Source organism: Apteryx mantelli, chromosome 32 (genome assembly GCF_036417845.1).
Source record: "Apteryx mantelli isolate bAptMan1 chromosome 32, bAptMan1.hap1, whole genome shotgun sequence".
Lineage (NCBI taxonomy): Eukaryota > Metazoa > Chordata > Aves > Apterygiformes > Apterygidae > Apteryx > Apteryx mantelli.
This window is the reverse complement of record NC_090009.1, coordinates 132,806-154,981: the sequence shown is the minus strand read 5'-3', so window position 1 is coordinate 154,981 and position 22,176 is coordinate 132,806. Positions and strand designations below refer to the sequence as shown.

The window sequence follows — 22,176 nt, the reverse complement described above, 5'->3', positions numbered from 1 at the left end:
GCAGTGGGTTGCACAGCAGTGAATCTCCCCTCGAGCTGGGATGTCTCTCCAGGTGACTCTCCTGGAGTTAAGAGAGCCTCTGACAAGAAACTGTTGGAATGGTAAGAAACCAAGACTTGGGCAATAGCAAATGTGCAGTAAGATTCACTTGCTGTAGCCATCTTCAATAAATCAGTTTGCAATAAACCCAGAGATAATAATAATACTAATAACCAATAACCTCCCCACACACACACCTGGCAACAAGGCAACAGCTGAGCATCCAGATCATCAGGTGAGTCTGTGGTGATGAGGCAGGTCCAAGGTCAAGCCAGGAAACCAGTCCCCAAGTCAGGATCAGCAGAGTCCACAGCCAGGCTCAGACACAGCTGCAACAGAGCTGGAGACCAACCTTCCTCCAACACAGCTTAAGAAGAGACTGGGGGGCCAGTGCTGAGCTTAAATAGAGCCCCTGGGCCACAGGCAGGGTGTGGGTGGGTTCCCAGGTGAGGCTGCTCAGGGCCATTAAGGCCTATTAGAGCCCCTCAGGGTCCTAATACCAGCTGCCTGTGGCCAAGCTGTTTCTCTTGACCTTTTTGCTGGTCACATCTGTCAGCCCTGCGGACTTCTCCAATACACCTGCAGGTCCCAAAAGGCGATCTATACACAAGCCGAGGCAGCCAAACTGCACCAAGATCCCTGTGACCATCACAGGAGTTCAGACCTCGGCTCTCCTACACGTGCAGCACCAAACCCATATGCAGAACCACATCCCATTGCAACATGTGCTCCTCTTGCCTAACGTGGTTAAAGGATGCTCGCAGAGGAGATGACGCTGCCTCCTCCTGGCATGCCTGTCGCTGCAATTTTTTCTCCTCGAATCCACAGATGAACCAGAAAATAAAGCTGTTCTTCTTGAATGAGCACTAGCTCACTAGTGTGTGAGCTTCAGGAGCTGAAAACGTTACGAACAGACACGGCCGGTTGTCTGCCAGTTGGGGGCAGAGCGCACGGGGGAGGATTTGGGAGGGACCCAGCTTGCAGCATCCGACAGAGCTGCCTGCCTGCTGGGGCAAGTGTCCGAGCATGGGGGGGTCTGTGCGGGGCCAGGGAGGACCCGGGCCCGGCTCGGGGATTCCTGTCACCAGGGGGCTCTGGATGCTGCCGAGGGAGAGGAGGGAGCTGAGGATGCGGGGGGTTGAGCTTCCTGGGTCAGGCGGGGACGCGGAGCAAACGAGCGTCCCGGAGCGCCCCAGGGCCCCCCAGAGCAGAAAGCACCCAGTCCCGGCCCCGGAGCCCCCCAGAGCGGGGAGTGTCTGGTCTCAGTCCCGGTCCTGGTCCTGACCCCAATCCCACAGCGCTGCCCCCCCAGGCCGAAGCACTTGGGCCAGGCTGGAGAGACCCCCAGGGCAGCATTCCCCACCCAGGTGGGCACCAACAGCCCCTCTCCCCCCCCTGCCCTGCTGCTGGGGCGGAGGTCTGCAGAGCCCCCTGCCCCAGGGTGTGCCGTGGGGCTGAGCTCTGAGGGGCCCAAACATGCTTGGAGGTGGCTGAGGTGAGAGGCAGGACTGGAGCGGGGCGGTCGTGGGTGGGCGGCTGCCACGGGTGGGTCGCCCCACGTCCAGATGGACGCTGATGCTTGCTGCTGCCTCGGGACACGCGGTTACTTGCTGGCCAGTCCTGTCCTGCTGTATGCGTGGATGTGAGTGAACATGGGACCACATCAATGCATGCTCTTTCTTCTCCAGATCTTCCTGATGGAGCGAGGGGTACAGCCAAGCACTCTGGATGTGGAGGGAAAGGGAGGCACAGGTGAGAAGCCCACTGGGCAGGGGGGCAGCACCAGAGGAGAAGGAAGCGATCATGCTTCCTCAGTTCAGAGGTCCACAGAGCCACAGACATTCCTCTGTCTGGCAGCCCTCAACATATCTCTCCTCCATGGCCTTATCCTGTATCCCCTTGCCCCCATGAGCTGCATCAGTGTGGGGTTGTGCTCCTTGTGACACGACAGGGCACCAGGAGCTGCTATTGCTGCTGGCACTACCCATGAGCAGGCACCGCCACCAAGCCCTGCCTCTGGGGTAGCACTTGGGGCTGTTGAGCAGGGTAAATTTGGGAGTCAGAGCATTAAAACTTGCATAAAAACTTTGGCAAATGAATTGCCCTGAGTCTTCCTTCCTTTGGGGACTTTCCCAGCACGGTCACATCTTCCTGACTTCACCTTCCTAAGAAGATGCCTCAGCCCTTGTTCCCCAGACTTACCCAGGGAAGAAGAAACAGTTCTTCCTTGTGACACTTAGCCCCTAATTTCTGTCCCCTGTATTGTTTACCCCACCATTCTCCATTTCTAGGATCACTGGCTTTTTCCATGCCAGGTCCTGACTCAAGCATGGGGTCTCTCTCTTTGTCCCTACAGCTGGTGGGATGGCAGATGAGAAGGAAAATGGTTTGGAGGCAGCAGAAGGATGTGAGATGTGTTCAGACAGATCTGAGGGGAACATTCCGCAGAAGCCAGGCCCAGTGGCACAGTGCAAGACTCAGAGTCAACCACAAAAAGCCTCCGAAGAACCAAGTAAAGACTCCCATGACAATAAGTCACCAAGGAAGGGTGAAAGCCCGCAGGTCTGCCAAGGGAGCTACACAGCAGAGAGATCCTACAACTGCAACGAGCACGGTAAAAGCATTACTGGGAATGCAGAAAGCCCCGCACACGGGACCTCTCTCCCATGCGGAGTCTCCTATAACTGTCCTGACTGTGGGAAGATCTTCAGTCGGAGGTCATTCCTCATAACCCACCACCGGATCCACACCGGTGAAAAGCCCTTCAAATGCCCCGAGTGCGGGAAGGGTTTCCGGGTCAGGTCAACCCTCATCAAACACCGGAGGATCCACACGGGCGAGAAACCTTACAAGTGCTCAGACTGTGGGAAACATTTCCGCCTCAGCTCCACCCTCAGCACCCACCGGAAGATTCACACCGGAGAGAAACCCTATGCCTGCCTCGTCTGCGGGAAGAGCTTCCGCGTGAGCTCCTACCTGCTGGCCCACAAAGCCACCCACAGCGTGGACAACCCTTTCCAGTGCCCCGTGTGCGGGAAGCACTTCAGCGTGAGCCGGGACCTAATTGTGCACCAGCGGATCCACACAGGAGAGAAACCATTCAAGTGCCCGGAGTGCGGGAAGAGCTTCAACCGCAGATCAACCCTCATTGTACACCAGCGGATCCACACCGGGGAGAAGCCCTATAAATGCCCTGACTGTGGGAAGAGCTTCATCGTGAGTTCAGACCTCATTGCCCATCAGAGAATCCACACCGGGGAGAAACCCTACAACTGCCTCGACTGCGGGAAAAGCTTCCGCTTGAGTTCACACCTTACAAGGCACCAGCGAAGCCACACCGGGGAGAGACCGTATAAATGCGTGGACTGCGGGGAAAGCTACACGGACAGCTCTGGCCTTATTAAACATAAGAGGATCCACACGGGAGAGAAACAGAGGCCGACGCTTACCACGTCTCAGGGAGCCCACCCAGGCGAGGGGCGTTACAAGTGTCCCCTGTGCACGAAAGGGTTCAGCGTGAAGTCAGCTCTGGCCATCCACAAGGCGAGCCACACCGGAGAGAGACCCTACAAATGCCCCGAGTGCGACAAGACCTTCAGCCACAGCTCAGCCCTCATGAAACACCAGCGAATCCACACGGGGGAGAGACCCTTCAAGTGCCCCGACTGCGGGAAGCGCTACAATGACAGCTCCACCCTTCGGCGACACCGGAGGATCCACACCGAGGAGAAACCCTACAAATGCCCCGACTGTGGGGAAAATTTTGGGGTGAACTCGGCTCTCCTGAGACACCAGCGGTTCCATACTGAGGCGAGACCTTATAAATGTCCCGACTGCGGGAAAAATTTCCAGTCAAACTCTCTCCTCATCACCCACCAGCGAATCCACACGGGAGAGAAACCCTACACCTGTCCCATCTGCAAAAAAGCCTTCCGCCAGAGCTCACACCTTACAAGGCACCAGAAAATCCATATCGGATAGGCTGGGGTTGCCTTGGCACTGGACAGTCACATCTCCTGCACACTGGGGAGGTGGGAAAGAGAAAAGCGTGTGGGCTCTCTCTCGTGACACCTATGTCGACATCTCCAGTCGAGACAGGGAGCCCGTGCTCACCTCCCCGTCTTACCTGGATGTGGGCATTCCCACATGTGTGTCCCTCAGCTGAGCAAGGCTCTGCATCTCGGTCAGGGGACAGGCCCGACCCCTGCCAGGATGCATCAGCTGTGCGGCTCTGCTAACGAGCAGTAATTCATTTAGCCGTGGCAGTCTGCTGGCCTGTGCACTGCTGCAAAATGCGAGCGACCACCTCAGCTCTCTGAAGCCAGAACCCCTTGCTAAATGCACGGGCTGCGAGAGTGGGATGTGGCAGTCGGCTAATACACACAAATCCAACGCTCCTTTCCGATGGTGTGTGGGAGTGAGGATGCAGTTCATCTCCCCCAAGAGCGAAATCGAGAACAGCCTGTGGGGCTCACTCCAAGGGGAGAGTATTTCTCACCGCTTTTCCTAGAGGTGCAGACAGCCGACTGCGCCGTAGCTCCGTATGTGTGAAGATAAGCGTGACGAGTCACACCGCGTGCACTGTTTCGGCTGGTGTTGATGGTCCGTGGTGACTCTTATACAGCTGTTTCCCTATCGCGCTTTGAAGAAAGAGCTCTCCTAAGAGAGAGGGAGCTCTGCTTGCAGATCTGACCTGCCAAGCGCAAGCAGGTCCCATCCCCGGGGAAACAAATCCGTATTTGCTCTCTCTGGACCAGCCTGCCTCTCTGTACGCAGCGGAGGTATCTAAGTTAGGGCATGGGCTGCCTCTCACTGGCACTGAGGCTCTGCCAGTCCTTTCCTCTTGGTGAGGGAGATGGCCCAGACACCAGCAGCGTTTCAGCAGGGAGGTATCGGCAGGGCTTGAGCAAGGAGTGCCTTACGCTGATTTGCAGCATCTCCATTCCCCCCACACCTTCTCCTCTCCCTTTCACTTCAGTAACCACACTGGCCTGAGCAGAGCTAACACACATAACTCTCATTTGCCTGCGCTTTCTGTACTCCACCCCAATGAATCCCGGTGAGAGATGGCATTATTCTCCTCCTCTCTCATGTTGCCAGCTTCTTCTCCCCTTTAAACAGTTATTCTTCCCTCCCAGGTTCTCCCATGCATCCTTTCAGCCCCCCCAAGTATGTCTCCTCCTTTTAGTCCATGAACGCTTTCCTCTGTGCCCCCAAATCCTGGAACAGATCCCAGTGAGAGCTTGCAGAGGTGGGTAAATAGCAGAGGAGACCCCAGGGGGATTGTGAGACCTGAGAGCTGGAGACTGGTGCAGCCCTGGGACAAGGCTCCAGCAAGGTGGGGATCTCCATCCTTGGAGAGCCCCATCTCGGAGCAGGGACCGAGGAGACAGCCAGCTGGGAAACCAACAGCTAACTGGGATTTGTGCTCTGCACCGTGCTGCTTGCAGTCATGGATGTGTCTGAGTGTGCCAATAAATGCTTCTTTCACCACTGCATGATGTCCTTGCTGCTCCGGTGTGGCCAGGAATGCGCAGAGCCTGGGCAGGGGGGGCTGCCCCGAGCAGCACCCAGAGTCCCTGGGTGTCAGGAGGCACCGAGCAGATTTGGGGAATTACTTGGTAACTTCGTTGGGCCAGTGTCCAGCTGGCAACCTCTGAAACAAATGGACGGGCCAAGCTCTGGTGCAAAGGGAAAGGGCCGGGAGGATTTGTGATACGCAGGCCCCACCCAGTGGGCACCTGGAAAATGTTGGGAAAGCTGCAAGCAGAGAGGCAGCCTGAGAGGTTTCCTGGAGCCTCCACACTTATTTTCATGCCTTTGAAGTGGACAAAGTCCATATACCGTGCTGCTGCTGCTGCTTCCCATGATTTCCCAGATCCCACACTTGACTTACGCAGCAACTATGCCACCCAGTGTATCCGCACCCGGAGGGCACTGGGATACCTCTGGCTCTCCCTATAATCTGGCATGCTACCCCTGCCAGACTGCAGCCTTCTGCTCCCTTCCTGAACCAGCTGTCAACTCCCAGAGTTTTCACCAAGCCAATTTAACTCACTCCCCTGGCAGAAACTCGTCCTCTTTTTGCTCAGGCTTAGCTTTCCTCCGAGTTGAGTTCACAAGAGGCTCCAGGGCTTTGCAGAGCCAGCACAGGTTGCACGGCAGGAGCACGCAGCCAGGAGCAGGGACTAGGAGATGGGGTGAACCTGTGGCAAACCCATTGTAGGCACTAAACCGCTGTACCTGCCTTTGCACAGCCAAGCACTCAGAAGTCCCCATGGCTTTTCCCCCGATCCCGCTCAGCCCGTGGCCGGTACCACTGCCGAATCCCATCTGGGACTGGTGGGGGGACCCCCAGACCCTGAGACATATCAGCAACAGCCAGGCTGGCTGCAGAACAGAATTGCCGCATATTCAGGAGCTGCCCCGTCCTTGCAGATGCTTTTAAAAGCCTGGTAGGGAGGATTTTGCTCTTGGCACCAGAATGAGACAGTCCTGCTGAGGCTGAAGGATTAAACCTCATGTTCCCTTTTTTCTTCCCATCTTCCCTCCAGCCCCTGAGCTTTGGGGCTGAGTGGGTGCAGGGCTGGGATCCCGTGCCAGGACTCAGCTCCCGCACCCGGGCTGGATGCTGCAGTACGCGGCGCACAGCCCAAAGCGCAGCCGGCCCACGGCCTGTTGCAGCCCGGCTCAGTGTGCAGAGACACAGGAAGGGGCTGGGACACCCAGGCTCTGCCCACGTCCAGTCCTGCCAGAGCCTGCAGGTAACGGGGAGCCCCGGGGCCGGGTGGGGAAGGAGGGTCCAGGGATGCATCGTGGAGCACAGGGTTGATCTCCGCGGGTACCCCCAGAGCCGAGGTCCGGCTGAGCTCCCGCACAGCTCGGGGCCCTGCAGCTCTTCCTGCTCCCGAGAGTGAATTGCATGGGCCTCGCTGGGGTCCCCAGGGCCAGGGGAGGGATGCCCAGCTTGGCTGGTCTGTGGCGTCTGGAGCAGCACCCTCTTCTCCAGGTCGGCACACGCTCATGGGGTGGTTTGAAGCCGTGGCGGGGGCAGAATGGCCACGCTGTTAGAGGCAGCTGCGACCAGGGCTGCACTCGGGCAGCAGAGGGATGTTTGGCACGGGGCTGCCTCAGGGATACGTGTTGCAGCTGTTCTGGCCTGAGCTGGGGTCAGTGATGCTGCAGCCCATCCCACTGCCTGGAGGGTATGGAGTGGATGCCTCTACGGAGGACATAGAAAAACTCCCCAGAGAAACATGTGGAGCTGGCACGTCCTCTCGTGGAGATTTCAGAGCACTGTGTCAGCTTCCAAGTTTTTCTCCATTACCTAACACAGCTTCTAACAATGTGATGTAACCCGGTGTGTGGGCTGGGGCCAGAACGTGTGTTAACCCAGCAAGGACACCGGGTTCTTGGCTGTTCTTCAAGAGCCCTGGAAACATCACGTGCTCCGGTCCGTGGGGACAGGTCCCTCTGTCCCCTCGTACACTGTACACAACTGTGAGTGTTGACCAGGGGTGTTGAGGTGAAGGTGGCTCTTGTTTCAGAGGCAGTGATTTTCCAGCAGGTGACTTCAAGGGCTTCACCAGAAGGCAGGAGGACACGGGTTGACAAGCTGTCTGCAGGCATCATGCAGGAGAACTATGAGGCTGCAGCCCTGCCCGGTAAGGAGCTCTTTTCCCAGAGGAAAGAGAAGCTGGGGGGAGGGGGGGGATCATGCTGGTGTGGGGCTCAGCTCCTTGTTCCCTGCTCTTTGGGGAGGTGGGAGACATAGTGTGTGAGACGCCAGGGACACCGACCCCTTCAAACCCTGCAGCAGTCTCCCAGGTTAGGGGGCAGAGTCCTCTTCCCCAGTGTGTGGGGTCAGGATGGAGGGGCAGAACTGGGTTCCTCCTCCTCAGTAGGTATTATTTGGCTTTGTGTCCTGTTCCCTTCCCTTGCCACGATGTCTTCTCTTCCCACAGCACAGGGAATCACTCCTGCCTGGATCCTCTCCCTCCCAGCTGGAGACAGGACAGCACGTGACGAGCAGGATGGGGACTCGCAGGAGGCAGGACTGGGACAAGGGGAACCTCCTGGGTTAGCGCTGGGGAGTGCCGAGCTGGGAAAAGCCAGGGAGAGCCAGGTCATCGTGGAGAAGCAGCAGGGGAACCTGCTGCGGGGCGGACAGGGAACATCCCCACTCTGGGGAGTGGGTGTTGGAGACGCTGATAAAACCACAGTGCAAGCAGGGAACTGCATGCAGAAGAAAACGTACGAGTGTGCTGCCTGCAAGAAGAGCTTCAGCTGTAAAACTTACCTGACTAGGCACCAGAAAACCCATGCCACCGAGAAGCCTCACGAGCGTCCAGACTGCGGGAAAGCCTTCAGCGGCAGCTCGAGTCTCCTCTTGCACCAGAGTAACTGCAAGAGTGAGAAACCTTATAAGTGCCTCGACTGTGGGGAGAGCTTCAGCCAGAGCTCTGGCCTGATCCGGCACTGGAGAGTCCACACGGGGGAGAAGGCCTATTGCTGCCTGGTGTGCGGGAAGCGCTACGCTCGGAGGCCAGACCTCCTCAAGCACCAGCGAGTGCATCCGGCAGAGATGCCCTGTAAGTCCCCAGGGGCGAGAAAGGGCTTGGGGTGATGAACGGCAGGGATGGTGCTTGGGGATGGATCTAGTCTCTCTCCTCTCTCTTCTGCAGGTGATTTGATGGCAAGTGAGGATGGAACCAGGATCCCAAAGCAGGAGATTTCTGGAGAAGAGGAAGAGCATGGGACATTCCCAGGAATGATCGGAGAGGATATTCTGCAGGGTCAAGAGCCAAAGAACCAGCATAGGCAAGAAAGGCAAGAGGGAAGCCAGAAAGGGATGTTACAGAATAGGTTCATCCTGCAAGGAGGCAGCCTGCATGATGGGAACGAAACCACAGGACAGGCACAAGTCTGTGCAAAAGAGAAGGTATACGAGTGCACAGAGTGTGGGAAGACCTTCAACTGGAGATACAGCCTGTACAGACACAAGAGGACCCACACTGGGGAGAGGCCTTACGAGTGCCCTGAGTGCTGGAAGACCTTCAGCGATCATTCAAATTTCATCTCGCACCAGAAGAATCACCGGGGAGAGAAACCCTACAAGTGTCTCGACTGTGGGAAAAGTTTTGGCCAGAGCACAACGCTGCTTTCCCACCAAAGAAGCCACACAGGGGAGAAGCCGTATTTCTGCTCTGACTGTGGGAAACACTTTGCCCGGAGGCAAAACCTTGTTGATCATCAGAGCATCCACACAGGAGAGAGGCCATATGGCTGCCCAGACTGCGGGAGGAGATTCCGGAGGAATACGGACCTTATTTACCATCAGCGAATCCACACCGGGGAAAGACCCTATAAATGTCCTGACTGTGGGAAGGGCTTCACTTGCAGATCAAAAATGAATGAGCACCAGCGAACACACACAGGGGAAGCCCCCTACAAGTGCTCTGCGTGCGGGAAATGCTACAAGGCCAAGGTCTCCCTGACGTCCCACCTGAAGCTGCACACAGGATAGCGTGTGAAAGTTTTGGACCTTGCTTGGGGATGCAACCAGTGGAGAGGACAGTCTGGGATGATGGTGGTTGGCAGAGACTCTAGGACAAGGGACCTCAGGTTTCAGAGTGAAAGGTTTCTTCTGGGGAGTCGTGCATAGAGATGTTTATGAATATTTATGATGTCCCTCACAGTGCAGCAAGAGGAGAGTTCAGAGCAGCACAAGATGCTGTCTGAAGAGAAGGGAACACACAGACGCCCAGGCAAAAGGCAGGTTCATACTCAGCGCTGGCTGGCAGGGCAGCCCCTTCCCCTCTACCTGTCCCCTGGGGACCAGGACCATTGGCAGCACCATCCTGACTCCTGGCTCCACTGTCTCTGACCTACTGGGACCTGCTCGAGTGGCCAGGCTGCAAAGGTGACAGCAATGACCCCCCCCCCCTCGAAGAACCTCTGGGCTCTGGAGTTGTGCCCGGTGCCCCAGAAAGCTGCTGCAGCTACATCAGGGGCTTCGCTGGAGCAGGCACTGGGCAGCCCTTGGCCTGCAGACAGCCTGTGAGCGGAGCCAGCCAACCCCAGGGTCTTAGCAGCAGGAGCAAGGAGGCACCAGCTCTTCCCAAAGGTTCCTGTGCCACCCAAATAAAGTGTATGCAACACTCAACACAGTGCTGCCTCAGCTGGGGAATGAGGCATCCGCTGTGCGGGAGGAAAGGGGTCAAAGAGGGGCCAGGGATGAGATGCCCTTGTGGGGTGGCTGGGAAGAGGGTCCCATGAGAACCTCCACAGCAAGGGGAGGCAAAAACCCCTGAGCTGTGCTTTCACTGCTCTGTGGGAAAGCAGATGCTCTCCAGATGCTTGTTGGGGGAGTTTGGACTAATGCTGTTGAAGCAGTGGGGGGGCAGCATCAAGGGGAAGGTCCATTCCCCCAGAGCCTGGGAAGACAGGAGATGTTTCCCTGTGCGCATCAGCCCAAACTTGAGAGTTGCTCTAGAGAGGACATCCAGCACAGTGCGTGGGGTGACCAAAAAAAATCCAAAATTGAGCTTCAAAATTTAACATGCACCCCATAAGAGCTCTAGCCCATTCCCACACACAGCTAGTAACTCTGGGAAGAGGAAACGGACCCCTGGACTCAGCGGTTCCCCTGGTTTGGGATGCTGAAATACTAGCAGGGTGCAAAGGAAAGCTGAGAAGAGCTTCCAAAGCCAATTCTTCCACGCCTGCACAGGGGAACCCTGCACCGTGCCCGGCTCCCAGGCCTCTCCGCCAGCTTTCCCACCAGACTCTGGCCTTGCGGGTAGTTCAGAGCAAGGGGATAGCAGGACCCAGGGTCTGTTGCAGCCCGGCTGCTTGTGCAGAGACACAGGAAGGGGCTGGGACAAACCGAGCAGCTGGGAGGCGAAATGTGCAGCCCTTGGCTCTGCCCAGACCAAGCCCCGAGCTGGAGCCTGCGAGGTGCCAGGGCAGCGCTAGCACAGGGCGATGCTGGGGGCAGCCAGGGCTCCTGGAAAGATCTTCCCATCCTGCCACTGGACCAGGACCTTGCCTTCCCTCCCCTGCCCCATCCCTGCTGACGAGAGCGCTGCAGAGAAGGGCTCAGAGCGGCATCTCCCTCTTTTTTGCCTGGCTCCCTCGGTCCCTCTCTGCCGGAGGATTTTGGAGAAGGAGCTGTGTCACCAGAGATCGGGACTGGCTGAGGAGCTCCCCAGACTCAGCTGGGGAAGCTGGGTCTTGTTATACCAGGGAGCCCTGAAGCATCCCCTGGGAAGAGGCTTGGCCCCACAGGCCTCCTGCCAACGGGACAGCAGGCAGCTTTGCTCGGAATGGCCCCAGGACCAGGTTCAGCTTCCTTCCTTCCCCACCTCAGTGCATCTCCACCCCCCCCCCCAGCATCTTTTTGCCCTGTCTTTCCCACCCACAAGTTTAAATCCCGCAGGCACGGACCCTTCCGGTGAGCAGGGCAGAGCATTCGCTGTGATAATCACCCCAGGAGCCAGAGACCATCCACAATGGGTGCAGCCTCCGTGCGTGGTGCAATCTGGGTGTCCAGCCCCAGGAATGGGGACAGACACTGAGGCCGCATCTCACAGGGCAGCACGGTGTGGATGCCGGGAATATTGGATATATCCGTGGAGCCGAGGCAGAGGCCTGGTGAAAGGCTTGGCATCCTATAGTGATCCTTGAGAACGTGTCTCTGAGCAGCTGGGGACTCACCTGCCGAGCTCAAGACACCATGCCAGTGGGAGCAAAACATCTGGGTCTTCCAGGGTCCATCCTCACCTCTCCCCTGGGGTAAATTTTGCTTTCACTCAGCTCATGGTCACATTTTTTTTTTTTTTTCCCCTGGCTGAATCACTCATTTTCAATTTCTTGCCAAGTTACTGGATACATTCCTGACTTCTTTCCTTGAGCTGTTTCTTCCATCTCAGACATACAACTTCAACTGTTTAACCATCAAAGGCAGATGCATCAAAATCAGATTTCTCTCTTTTTTTTTTTTGTTTTGACTCAGAGATGGCTATGAGATTTCCAAGCATTTTTAAACATATCAGATGTGACTCTTTACCTTCCAGCTCTGTCCCTTTTGCACATTGCCAAATACTCTCATTAAAATACCTTAGATTTTTCCATTATCTGAGTGTAAAGTTCTGGTTGAAACAAAACAAAACAAAATTACCCCAGTGGCTCCCCAAGCCCGAGCTCCCTGGCTCTTTCTGAAGCTGTCTCAAACCTCCGTTCTGGTTCAGCGGTGGGATAGGGGTAACAATATGTTATGTATTTAAATGTTAGTATGAAATTATGCCACTGTGTGTGCAGTCATCAGCTGTTATGGGATTGAGCACATCAAATTCCCGCTTCCGCCTGCTGTGACACCCCAAATATGACCCAGCCAGCAGCTGTTCAGCCTCAAGAGCTCCAGCTTGGCCACCCATTCCTGCTTTAATGGCCCTGGATAGCCTCGCCTTTTAACTTTTGGTCATTTGTCCAACGTGATGCAGATGGGTGCAAGGATTAGCAGAGCCTGTGTGTACTGACCACCTGCCAGCTCTCTGCAACCTCAGTGTCTGGGATCCTGACCAGGGAAATTGAGCACGGGGAGTTAATGGGCACTGACTGGAAGTTGGTTACACTTCTGCACCCATGCTGATGACAGCTGCATGACCCATGCATCTCTGTTTTAAAACTGGACATCCCAGTCATGCCAGATGTGTCACTGGATACTGTTCTGGCTTGCTTCTGCTGTCCTCCATGCTTTTTGCACCATCAGCGCCAGCATCCCAATGCAGCACGCTGCCTGGGCAGCAGGTTTTAGCTACATATTCCAGTCCGGCTTGGTCAACTCTTGCCATTTTCTGGGTGCATTTCCCACCATGACTTCGTGGCAAATGACTTGGCCCTGAACCGAGCATATAGGATTCATGAGGCACGGCTAAACCTAAGCAAAAATTCCCAGAAACTCTCCCACAGATCATTTCAAGAGCTGGGTTGAAATTGGCTCTATTCTACGTTGTTCCCAGCAGCTGAACATCCACCAGCCAAAACTGGAGCAGGAGGAGAAATCAGGGTGTTTAGGAGATCACGTGAGGGTGTATGGCCAGGGTGGTTGTCTCACCTTTCAACTTACCTCCGTGCACACTTTCTTTCCTGATGCTGGGTCTTTCCCCACCACCACCACTGAATTGCTTCTTGCTGCAACATCTGCTGCTGACACCTCAGCTCTAGCACATGAGTTGCCAGCTGCTCACAGGTGGGAGGCTGTGGGATGTCTTTTGACGCTTCTTTGGAGATGACAGATGGATGTTTTAACGAACCGTTGAAATCCTGCATGCTGGTAGGGACACTTTTTCTCAGTTGCTCAACAGCTTTTGCTTGCTCTCACAACACCGTTGGTTTCAGGGCTGTGCTCAAGCCAGCACGAAGGAGGTTTCATCTGATCTGCTGCTGCTCCATCCCCACTGATCTGCACATGGAGCAGCCACATGTGCGTGTTCTCCCTGTGCCAAAAGCTTGCCAGGGTTTCTGCATTTAATCTAATCCCCAAACTTTCTGTGATTTATTGAGTGTCAGCAAAGTATGAGCAATAACAGAAGAAGCAGCGGCCCCCAAACGCACCTGTGTTTTGTGCTAGACTTTCCCTTCTCGCAGCCTGCCAATAGAGAGGAGAAATGCCGCTTTCCTCTCTGCCTGGGACAGTGAAGGGGGAGAAGGCAGCTTCTACCGGCTCCTTTGCGTCTGTGCTGGCCTGCAACCAAAGCTGACTCCTCACACGTGCTCTCTGAGGGTTTCCAGAGCCCACCCTGGTCCTAAAAGCCTCGGTCCATTTCTGTGGCTCAGATATGCCAAACACAAAAAATCCAGATTCATGATTTCTAAACTCTGACAACATTTTGCAGTTTGTTCCCCTCTAGAAGAGGTTTACCCTGAGCATCAGGGTGGCGGCATCAGGATGCGATGCTCAGGGGTCGCTAGGTCTCCCCCCAAGCTAAGTAAAGAGCAGAGAGGGGATGGACACCAGTGATGCTTCCTGGAGGCTTCGGGTAGTTTATTCCCTCTGCAGATCCCCCCCCCCATAGCCACCCCCTTAAGAAGCTCAAGCCCCAGCTCCAAAGAGCCTCCAAAGCTCACACAGAGGCACAGCTGCCTCAGAGAAGGTCTCTCTCCTGCCACAATTCAAACCCCATAGGAAGGGGGGTAAAACCCACAGAGACTGAAGATTAGAAGGATTTTGCAGATGATGCAGGGTACCTGGATCGTCCTCCTGAGGTCTTGGGACTCAGCAGAGCAGGTGACTCCCGAGGAGGCACCGTGGAAATTTCCTCTCTCGCTCTGACTCCAAATCGCACAGATTAATCACTCTACAGACTGAAGGCAGGACCACGAAGGGGGAAGGGCTCACTGAGGACTTTGTTCAGCAAAAATGCAAACCCCTGAAGAACAGTACGCAATACCTCCAAGGGGCAGATTGGACCAGAGGCCCAAGAGGTCCCTTCTTACCAGCGTTGCTGGGAGTGTAGGAACTCCCTTCAACCAGGGTGCATGCCGAGGCCAGGCCCTCCCTGCTCTGGGGTGCACGGTGGTGGCTCCCCTCCATCCTGCCCAGCCCGGGTGACCCAGGGCAACGTCCTGTTGCAAGAGAAAAGTCCAAGTGGGTATTTCATGGGTCTAAACCCAGTTTTATTCTGGAGGTTTAAAGACAGATTTCATCTGCACCTTTCAAAGGAGGCGAAGTCTTAAATCCGAATCAGCCTGAGAACAGCCTGAGAGGCGGCAAACTTAGGGGAGGCTTCAGGTGTTCGTTCACTTGCATATGAAAAGGAAGCTCAGAAACAATGGGAGAGCTTGCAGCAAATTCTTTTAGTGGGGAACGGCACATCAGGCTTTCTGATCAGGCTTTATGGCAGTGCTTTGTCCCTAAGAAAGGAAAGATACTGATCAGAGGGGATTTTTATATGCATAGACCAAAAATAGCTTGAGAGAGGGCTTTTCCACCCACTTTGCCTGGCTCTGACTAAATCCAGCCTAAAATAAATCACCATGAATATTCAGCACATGGTAGAAGTGCCGGGTCCTTCTGGCAGAGGGGCAGAAGCCTGCGACAGCGCAGCGCAAGGACTCGCTGCCGGAGGAGGCTCGGAGGAAAATCAGCCTGGGCAAACTGGGGTTTGAGAGTCTCTTTTAGGGCATTCGCCATTTGGGTTGAATTTAAAGCTGCCTTGTCCAGTTATTAGCAGAGATATTCACACCCGGGGCATAGCCTCATCTTAGCAGTCTCCAAGACCTGGGTTTGCAATGATGCTGCCTTGCACCTCTGGGAAGTAAACCATTTCCCTTTAAAGCATGGAGATTTCAGTGCAGGAGACTCTTGAATTAGAGCAGGGTGTTTTATCTACATAAAATTATTATCTAAAATACTGAATAAGCGGTTGTGACAGAAAAATTCCACTCTTGCCTCTGAAAACCCAGTCCCTAATACCTGGAACCCCACTCCGCAGTCTAGGAAATCTCTCTGCCCAACAGGCAAAGATTGCCTTAATTAACAAAATACAGCCACGGTAACTAAATTTGTCCTTCTGTCTCTGTCTGCGAGGACACATAAATATGCAGCCAGGGTTAAAACGCAGCAACCAGCAGTGTTATCGGTTGTAGCTCTTCTGACTGACGTTTCCATCTGAAATCCACCTGTGAAATGGATCCCAAACCACCACTATTATCAGGCCAAGATGCCCAGGTAAGAGCCAGTCCCGATTTCAATCTGCTACGGCACAGCCATCGGAGCCATGCACCAAGCACGGCGTCACTGATGGAGCCCTCAGCCATTCCTGGCGTTGTGTTATCCTCGCTGATAGGCAGCCAGAGGTGAAGAGGGCCAGAGGGAGGTGGGAAAGCTGCTGGCGCAGGGCTGTCCTCGGTGACATTGGGAAATGACTGGCCCAGGAGCTTGGCGTACCGCACTGTTGGCACGTCCAGGGTGAAATGCTAGACTTTGTCCTCAGATTCTGAGTTCCCAAGAGGCAGGTTGTTTTTTTTTTTTTTCTCCTTTCCATTTCTTCATATAAGTGAGATTTACTGCTTCATCACATCCCCCTGTCCCTGTCTGAGGGACAGCAGGAGCTCCAGCGACCACACAAAGACCGTTCATGGGTGTTTTTCATTCCCTTGTGGGTTGGTGTCCAGGACCCACAGTGACTGCACTGCTTTTCCACCCACACCCCAGAGGAACATGACTCACATACCCAGAGCATGTTCCTCCTCTAGTTCCCACCAGCCCCATCGCTGAAATCCAAACCGTCTTCCCACCCACATGCTCCGAAGAAGAGCCGTTATCCTTTCTTTATGAGGTGCCAGTGGTTTGGGATTGGATCTGTAGGTCTTCACTGGGTCAGGATGGGCTAATCCCATTCTTGCATGGCAATGCTGTGCCATTCCATGCTTTCTACACCATGTGCAGCTTCTGGTGGGACATCAGCGACACCTTGGCCTTGTAGCTCTTCCCACACACGGAGCACTTGTAGGGAGTCTCTCCCGTGTGGGTTCTCTGGTGGGCAATGCATTTTGAGCTCACGGTGAAGCCCTTCCCACAGTCGGGACATTTATAGGGTCTCTCCCCAGTGTGGATCCGCTGGTGTCTCACAAGGTCTGAGCTGTTACGGAAGCTTTTTCCACAGTCCTGGCAGTTATAGGGTCTCTCCCCTGTGTGGATTCGCCGATGAATAATAAGGTTTGGTCTCCGAGTGAAGTTTTTCCCGCAGTCTGAGCAGAGATACGGCTTCTCACCCGTGTGCAGTCTCCGGTGTCTAATGAGTGCTGTGCTTTGGTTGAAACTTTTCCCACAGTCAAAGCACTTATAGGGTCTCTCCGACCGGTGGATCCTCTGGTGGGAGATGAGGTTGGAGCTGTCGTTGAAGCTCTTTCCGCACTCAGGACACTTGTAGGGCCTCTCCCCGGTGTGCAGCCGCTGGTGTCGGATCATGCTGTTCCTCCAGTGGAAGGTTTTCCTGCACTCAGCACATTCGTACACCCTTTCTTTATTGCAGATCCTCACCTGGACTGCGGTCTCCTTGTGATCCTTTAAGCTATCATCACGAGGATGCAATTGCCCCTGCCTCTGCCCAGGGCAAGTCTCCGTCCTTGGTTGCTTTTTGAGGACTTCTTCATCCTGCTCAGGATCCTGGCAAACATTCGCTTTTTCCCTCCTCGGGCCTGGTCCATTTGGTTCTGCTTGCTGGGAGTCACCTTGGTGGTAATTCTCCTCGTGGTGGTCACCATCACCTGCTGAGAGACAACACGGGCAAGGCAGAAGAGAGCATCACAAGGAGAAAGGAGAAAGAAGGGGAGAGAAAACCAGATGGCTATTGGGAGAAGTTTAGAGGGGATTTTAGTTTAGAGACTCAATGCTTTACCTCAGAAAGAACCAACTATTTCTGCTGCAACATCCCACCAGAATGACCGAGGGAGTGAACTAATTGTAGGTGTTTTCCTGGAGGGGTGGGAAGTCGTGACTTGCAGATAGCCTGCCATGAAAGCTGAGGTAGCTCATGGTGCCATGGTGGGAATGCCAGTCGTTTACATCAGGCTGCAGGTGCTGCACCAAATTCCTCATGGGTACATGAATATTAGAAAAACAGCACAAAAATTGTTTGCTGCGTGTGACTCAGTTTCCCCTATTCCCACAGCTCTGGACCAGGATTCAGGAAAACATTATATAATCTGGCCGGAGGTATTTACACCCTGTTATTCAGAAGAATGAGTCCCTCACAGCCGCATGGCATTATATATCCAGGGAAGGGAGACATTATGACTAGGAAATACTAATTTTGAGTAAGTTAAGGTTACCCAGCAAAGCCGTGGTCTCACAGCTGCCCTGCAGGATGCCCCGGGCTGCAGATCTTGGCTGCTCAGCCTCCTCCACCTTGTGGACTCTCTGATGCACGATACACCGGGAGCTCACGCTGAAACCCTTCCCGCAGACGGGGCATTTGTAGGGCCTCTCGCCTGTGTGGACCCTCTCGTGTCTCACGAGGTCCGAGCTCTTACGGAAGCTCTTCCCGCAGTCCCGGCACACGTAGGGTCTCTCGCCTGTGTGGATCCGCTGGTGCATGATGAGGTTGGGCCGCCGGGCAAAGCGCTTCCCGCAGTCGGGGCACGGGTATGGCCGCTCTTCGGTGTGGATGCCCTGGTGGGAGATGAGGTAGGCGCTCTGGCTGAAGCTCTCCCCGCAGTCCAGGCACTTGTAGGGCTTCTCTCCCCGGTGGATCCTCTGGTGGGAGAGGAGGTTGGAGCTGTCGTTGAAGCCCTTCCCGCAATCGGGGCACTTGTAGGGCCGCTCTCCTGTGTGCAGTCGCTGGTGCCGGGTCAGGTTGTTCCTCCAGTTGAAAGTCCGCCCACATTCGGCACATCCGTACACTTTCTTCTTGGAGCACATCTGTGGCTGGACCTCAGCTTTGCTAAGACCGTCCAGACTTCCTCCTTGGTGAGCGGATTCTCCCCATCTCTGATTCTTGCAGGTGTTGTCCTGCGTTGACTTGTCATCCTTTGTGTCTCCCCACAACACCCTCCTGTCTTGTTCCACCTTCTTCTGGTCCTTTTTCTCAGGATTTCCCCTTTCCTTCTTGCATGTCCTCCTCTCACCTGCTGGGACAGAGAAGATCCTGACTGCAGTCATGCCTGGTCTGCAAAGTGAGTTGGAGTTGTGACAGCTGCTGCTAGTGTTTGCCTGTCTGGTGAGTTTTTTCCAACGGTGGATACCCCTGGGAGACAGACACGGCCCTTTCCTTGCACCCTCCTTCCACCTTTACCCCCACAGCCCCTTTCACAGCTTCTCATCCCACTCCCAAGGAGCTTTTGTTCCCTGCCAGCCCCTGCACGGAGCGCTGCATGGAGCCAAGCTAGGTCTGGTCTCCCCCTGCGGGGAGCTCAGCTCTGTCCTGTGCCCTGGGGTCCCCATGAGGTCTTTACTCGCCAGGAGGGTCTATCACAGCGGCACAGCTCACGTCTGCAGAGTGAGCAGAGGTGAGATAAGAGCCCTTTCCCACCCACGCGCTTGCTCTGGGAAGGAAAGGATGAGCCACATCCATGCACGCGTCGTGTTTGTGTAACCCTGCTAAAATGACGGAGAAAGGCTTGGCGACCCCGACTCGAAGCTGCAGCCCGAAACAGAAAATGCCTCTGCCGAGTGGGGGGGGATGTCGGGCAGGACACAGATCCTTACCGTGCGCCGTCACCATCTCGCATTTCTCCTGCATTTCTGTCCTTGAAGAGGGCTCTTTCCAGGGATCCGGTGCAGCTTGCTGCCTCCCAGTGAAGCACAAAAGACCCTGCAGGAGCAAGAGTCCCTGCTTACCGCAGGCTTTGGGGCAAGGAGGCAGCTTGAGCATCGCCCCCACCATCACCGAGAAAGGGGGAAATAGGTTTTTTAGGCTCTGACTGGGGCCCCTACCTGTTCCCTTTGCAGGGACAGAGGACAGCACCTGCCCAGCAGAAATAACCCCGTCTGTGCTGTTTGACCCCGGTGAGTGTTCATCCCAGCCCGCTTTCCCCCAGCTCCGGGCAGAACTGCACTTTGCACCCTAAAAGAAGGGGCAGCCCCGTCCCCCATGGAGGGACAGAAACATCCCCAAGCTGTGACAGCCCCTGCTGCTCCAGGACACCCTCCCTTACCTGCACCAGGATGGTGCTGAGCTCTCCCCTCGCTCCCACCCTCCCGGGACCAGCACCGGGACAAGCACCGGTCCCCCCTGGTCGGTGACGGATGCCTCCCGGGCTTGGCTTGGTCCCACTGCTGCCTCTCTCACCCTGGGCACATTTCCCCGCCTGGCCCAGCCACAGCAGCTCCGCGTTGTCCCAGCCCCTTCCTGTGTCTCTGCACACCCAGCCGGGCTGCAACAGTCCCCGAGCCCAGCTGCACGGGCCCGGCCTGCCTGGCCTCCGAGGGTGGCTCCAGGCCGGGAGCAGGGCTGGCTCCCTCGGGTGCTGGCAGCCTGGGGCACGCGGCATCGCAGGGATGCGCCAACGCACCCGGCGGAGGGATGCAGGAGGGGACCAAGGCCGTCGCCTCCTCCCTCCCTTCGCTTCCCCCCATGCATTAACATGTGCAGCAGCTGCAAAGGGAGAAACAAGCCGGGAAGGCTTCTCCAAGGGGCTCGGAGCTCCCGCTGCCAGGCAGCGTCTTCTCAGGTCGAAAAACGAGTGGAGGAAAAGGCGAAGCTGCATCTGCCCAGGTTTTGCACCGGCGTTTGCAAATTCAGCAGCAGTCGGGAAGATCTCAGGGAGATTTTGCGTTTAGTAACTGCTCAGGGAAGACAGGGCCGGTCTTCTCCAGCAGATCTCCCTGCCCTGCCAGCTGCTCGGGAGCCGCACGGACCCTTTGCAGACAGGCTGAGAAGGGGCATTTCAGCAATCTCCATGTGGGACTCCGAGATTCCTTTTCAGCCCTATTCCCCTGATGAATGCTGCAGAAATCAGCATTGCTCGGACCCCTAGATCTGCAAGGATGTTACATTGAACAGAGGGGAGAAAATATTAAAGAAAAAGAGAGAATGGAAAAGAATATCAGCAAAAATCATCAAGGTTTTATTAGACATTAAAAAAAAAAAAATCACACAAAGGGAGTTGATATGCTCATTCCATAAATAACTGAATGTGCTAATTCTCACCCACACGCTGGCCCTGAGAGGAGAAAAAAGGGTAAACTGGAAGAGGATAAAGATCCGCAGTTGTTAAAAGCACATGGAAATATGATACCAACATTTTGTAATGAAGGAAGGAACTGTGGCCATTTGGCACCGTTCCTAGATGGATACGGCCTTTGAGGAATACAGGCTTCAGGTCATCTTGTGTAAGAACACGAAATGCGGCCTGTAATGACCAGCTGGAAGACCATCTCTTGAGATGTAGCTGCTGAAAACGGTGTTAGGTGGATAACGAGTAGCTAATTCTGACTGCGAGGCTATTACCAAAAAAATAAGAGCTCGGCGCTAAGTTGTATGAAGAGGAGAGCATGAGACGGGAGCAGGGACGTGATTTTACCTGCGTCGAACGAGATTGTTCCCATTCCGAAAAATATGTCGGAGAAGTGGAGTGGAGCCAAGCGACCCGCGCGATCCTCAGAGAGCCACAAACAAGCAGGGACGTAGGACCATCTCCGCCGACGGAGCAGCGGCCAAAGGGAAACGGGCACTTAGATCTTCCCGGAGGACTGGGAGCAAGGACACCTGTGAGATCCCGGAGATGACAGACGGACCCCAAGAGGAGGCATGTCCAGCATGGCCAGGGCCCCCCCCAGTTTCTGCTATCCAGGGGCCTCTTACCCAGCAGAGCCGCTGTCCCACAATTTCCTCGCGTGCTGGGGGCCGGGCGGAGTCGCACCCTCGCCGGGGAATCTGCAGCTGCTTCCTTGGAGGTCGCAGAGCCTGGAAAAGAGGCTTTTTTACCCTCCACCTCCACCCTCAAAACCCTCCACCCTGTCTACAGACCCTTCGGCTCCAGGATGGGGAGAAAGAGAAGCAGCCCTGGGGAAGCAGGAAATCTGGGAATCTTTCAGGGGAAAAAAAAAAAAAAAAAAAAGGAACGATTTCAGGGGATGTGCTGCAAGGTCCGGCTCTCCCATGCTCCTGGTCTCATCCCTCCGTGCTCCCCTGAGCTGTCCCCAGCCCCAGGGATGCTTCGCCCTGCGAGGAGCCGGTGCCAGCCAGGACCACGGTTACCTGCGGGGCACCCGGCAGCGGCTCTCCCCGTGCCACCCAGACCCGGCATCCCGGCCCCTTCCTGTGCCTCTGCACACCGAGCTGGGCTGCAACAGGCCCGGAGCCGGGCTGCGCTCCTGGCCGTGTCCCGGGGCCGGCAGCAGCACAGCGGGGACGGCCAGGGGGTCACGGGGAAGGACGGGGCGACCCTCACCGTGGCTCCGAGGCAGCTGGAGTTGCCCTGGCAGCCTGGCACTGGAGAGCAGAGCCCATAGCTGTGCAAGGGAGCAGAAAACGCCCTTAGCCAGGGAGAAACCCGGAGATGGGGACATTTGCATCGCGGCTGAGGGGTGTTTCCGTAACAGCTGGGCAAACGTCCCTGCTTTTGCAGCAGGAGACGGAAGCTGGAGTTACACCCGCACCGCTAAAACTCGGCGCTAACATAAGGCTG

General features: G+C 55.6%; 3 protein-coding genes across 3 annotated transcripts in view; 2 read left to right on the top strand and 1 right to left on the bottom strand.

The window, feature by feature from the left end:
• LOC136994708 (zinc finger protein 208-like) overlaps nt 1-5,535 on the top strand; it is a 206,892-nt gene extending 201,357 nt beyond the window's left edge. Inside the window, 1 exon segment of the mRNA XM_067313673.1 lies at nt 2,763-5,535. Within this exon segment, the coding sequence (XP_067169774.1) occupies nt 2,763-4,107 (1,345 nt within the window). The 3' untranslated portion in view covers nt 4,108-5,535.
• The window catches only part of LOC106490780 (zinc finger protein 850-like), a 214,217-nt gene extending 194,548 nt beyond the window's left edge, over nt 1-19,669 (bottom strand). Inside the window, 4 exon segments of the mRNA XM_067313891.1 lie at nt 16,494-17,316; nt 17,878-18,672; nt 19,253-19,358; nt 19,481-19,669. Of these exon segments, the coding sequence (XP_067169992.1) occupies nt 16,494-17,316; nt 17,878-18,672; nt 19,253-19,358; nt 19,481-19,639 (1,883 nt within the window). The 5' untranslated portion in view covers nt 19,640-19,669.
• LOC106487385 (zinc finger protein ZFP2-like) lies at nt 6,794-9,974 on the top strand. The gene is made up of 4 exons (XM_013946141.2): nt 6,794-6,803; nt 7,604-7,703; nt 8,004-8,630; nt 8,724-9,974. The coding sequence occupies exons 2-4, from the start codon at nt 7,670-7,672 to the stop codon at nt 9,563-9,565; spliced, it is 1,503 nt and encodes a 500-aa protein (XP_013801595.2). The 5' UTR covers nt 6,794-6,803; nt 7,604-7,669; the 3' UTR covers nt 9,566-9,974.
• Nucleotides 19,670-22,176: the final 2,507 nt, after the last annotated feature.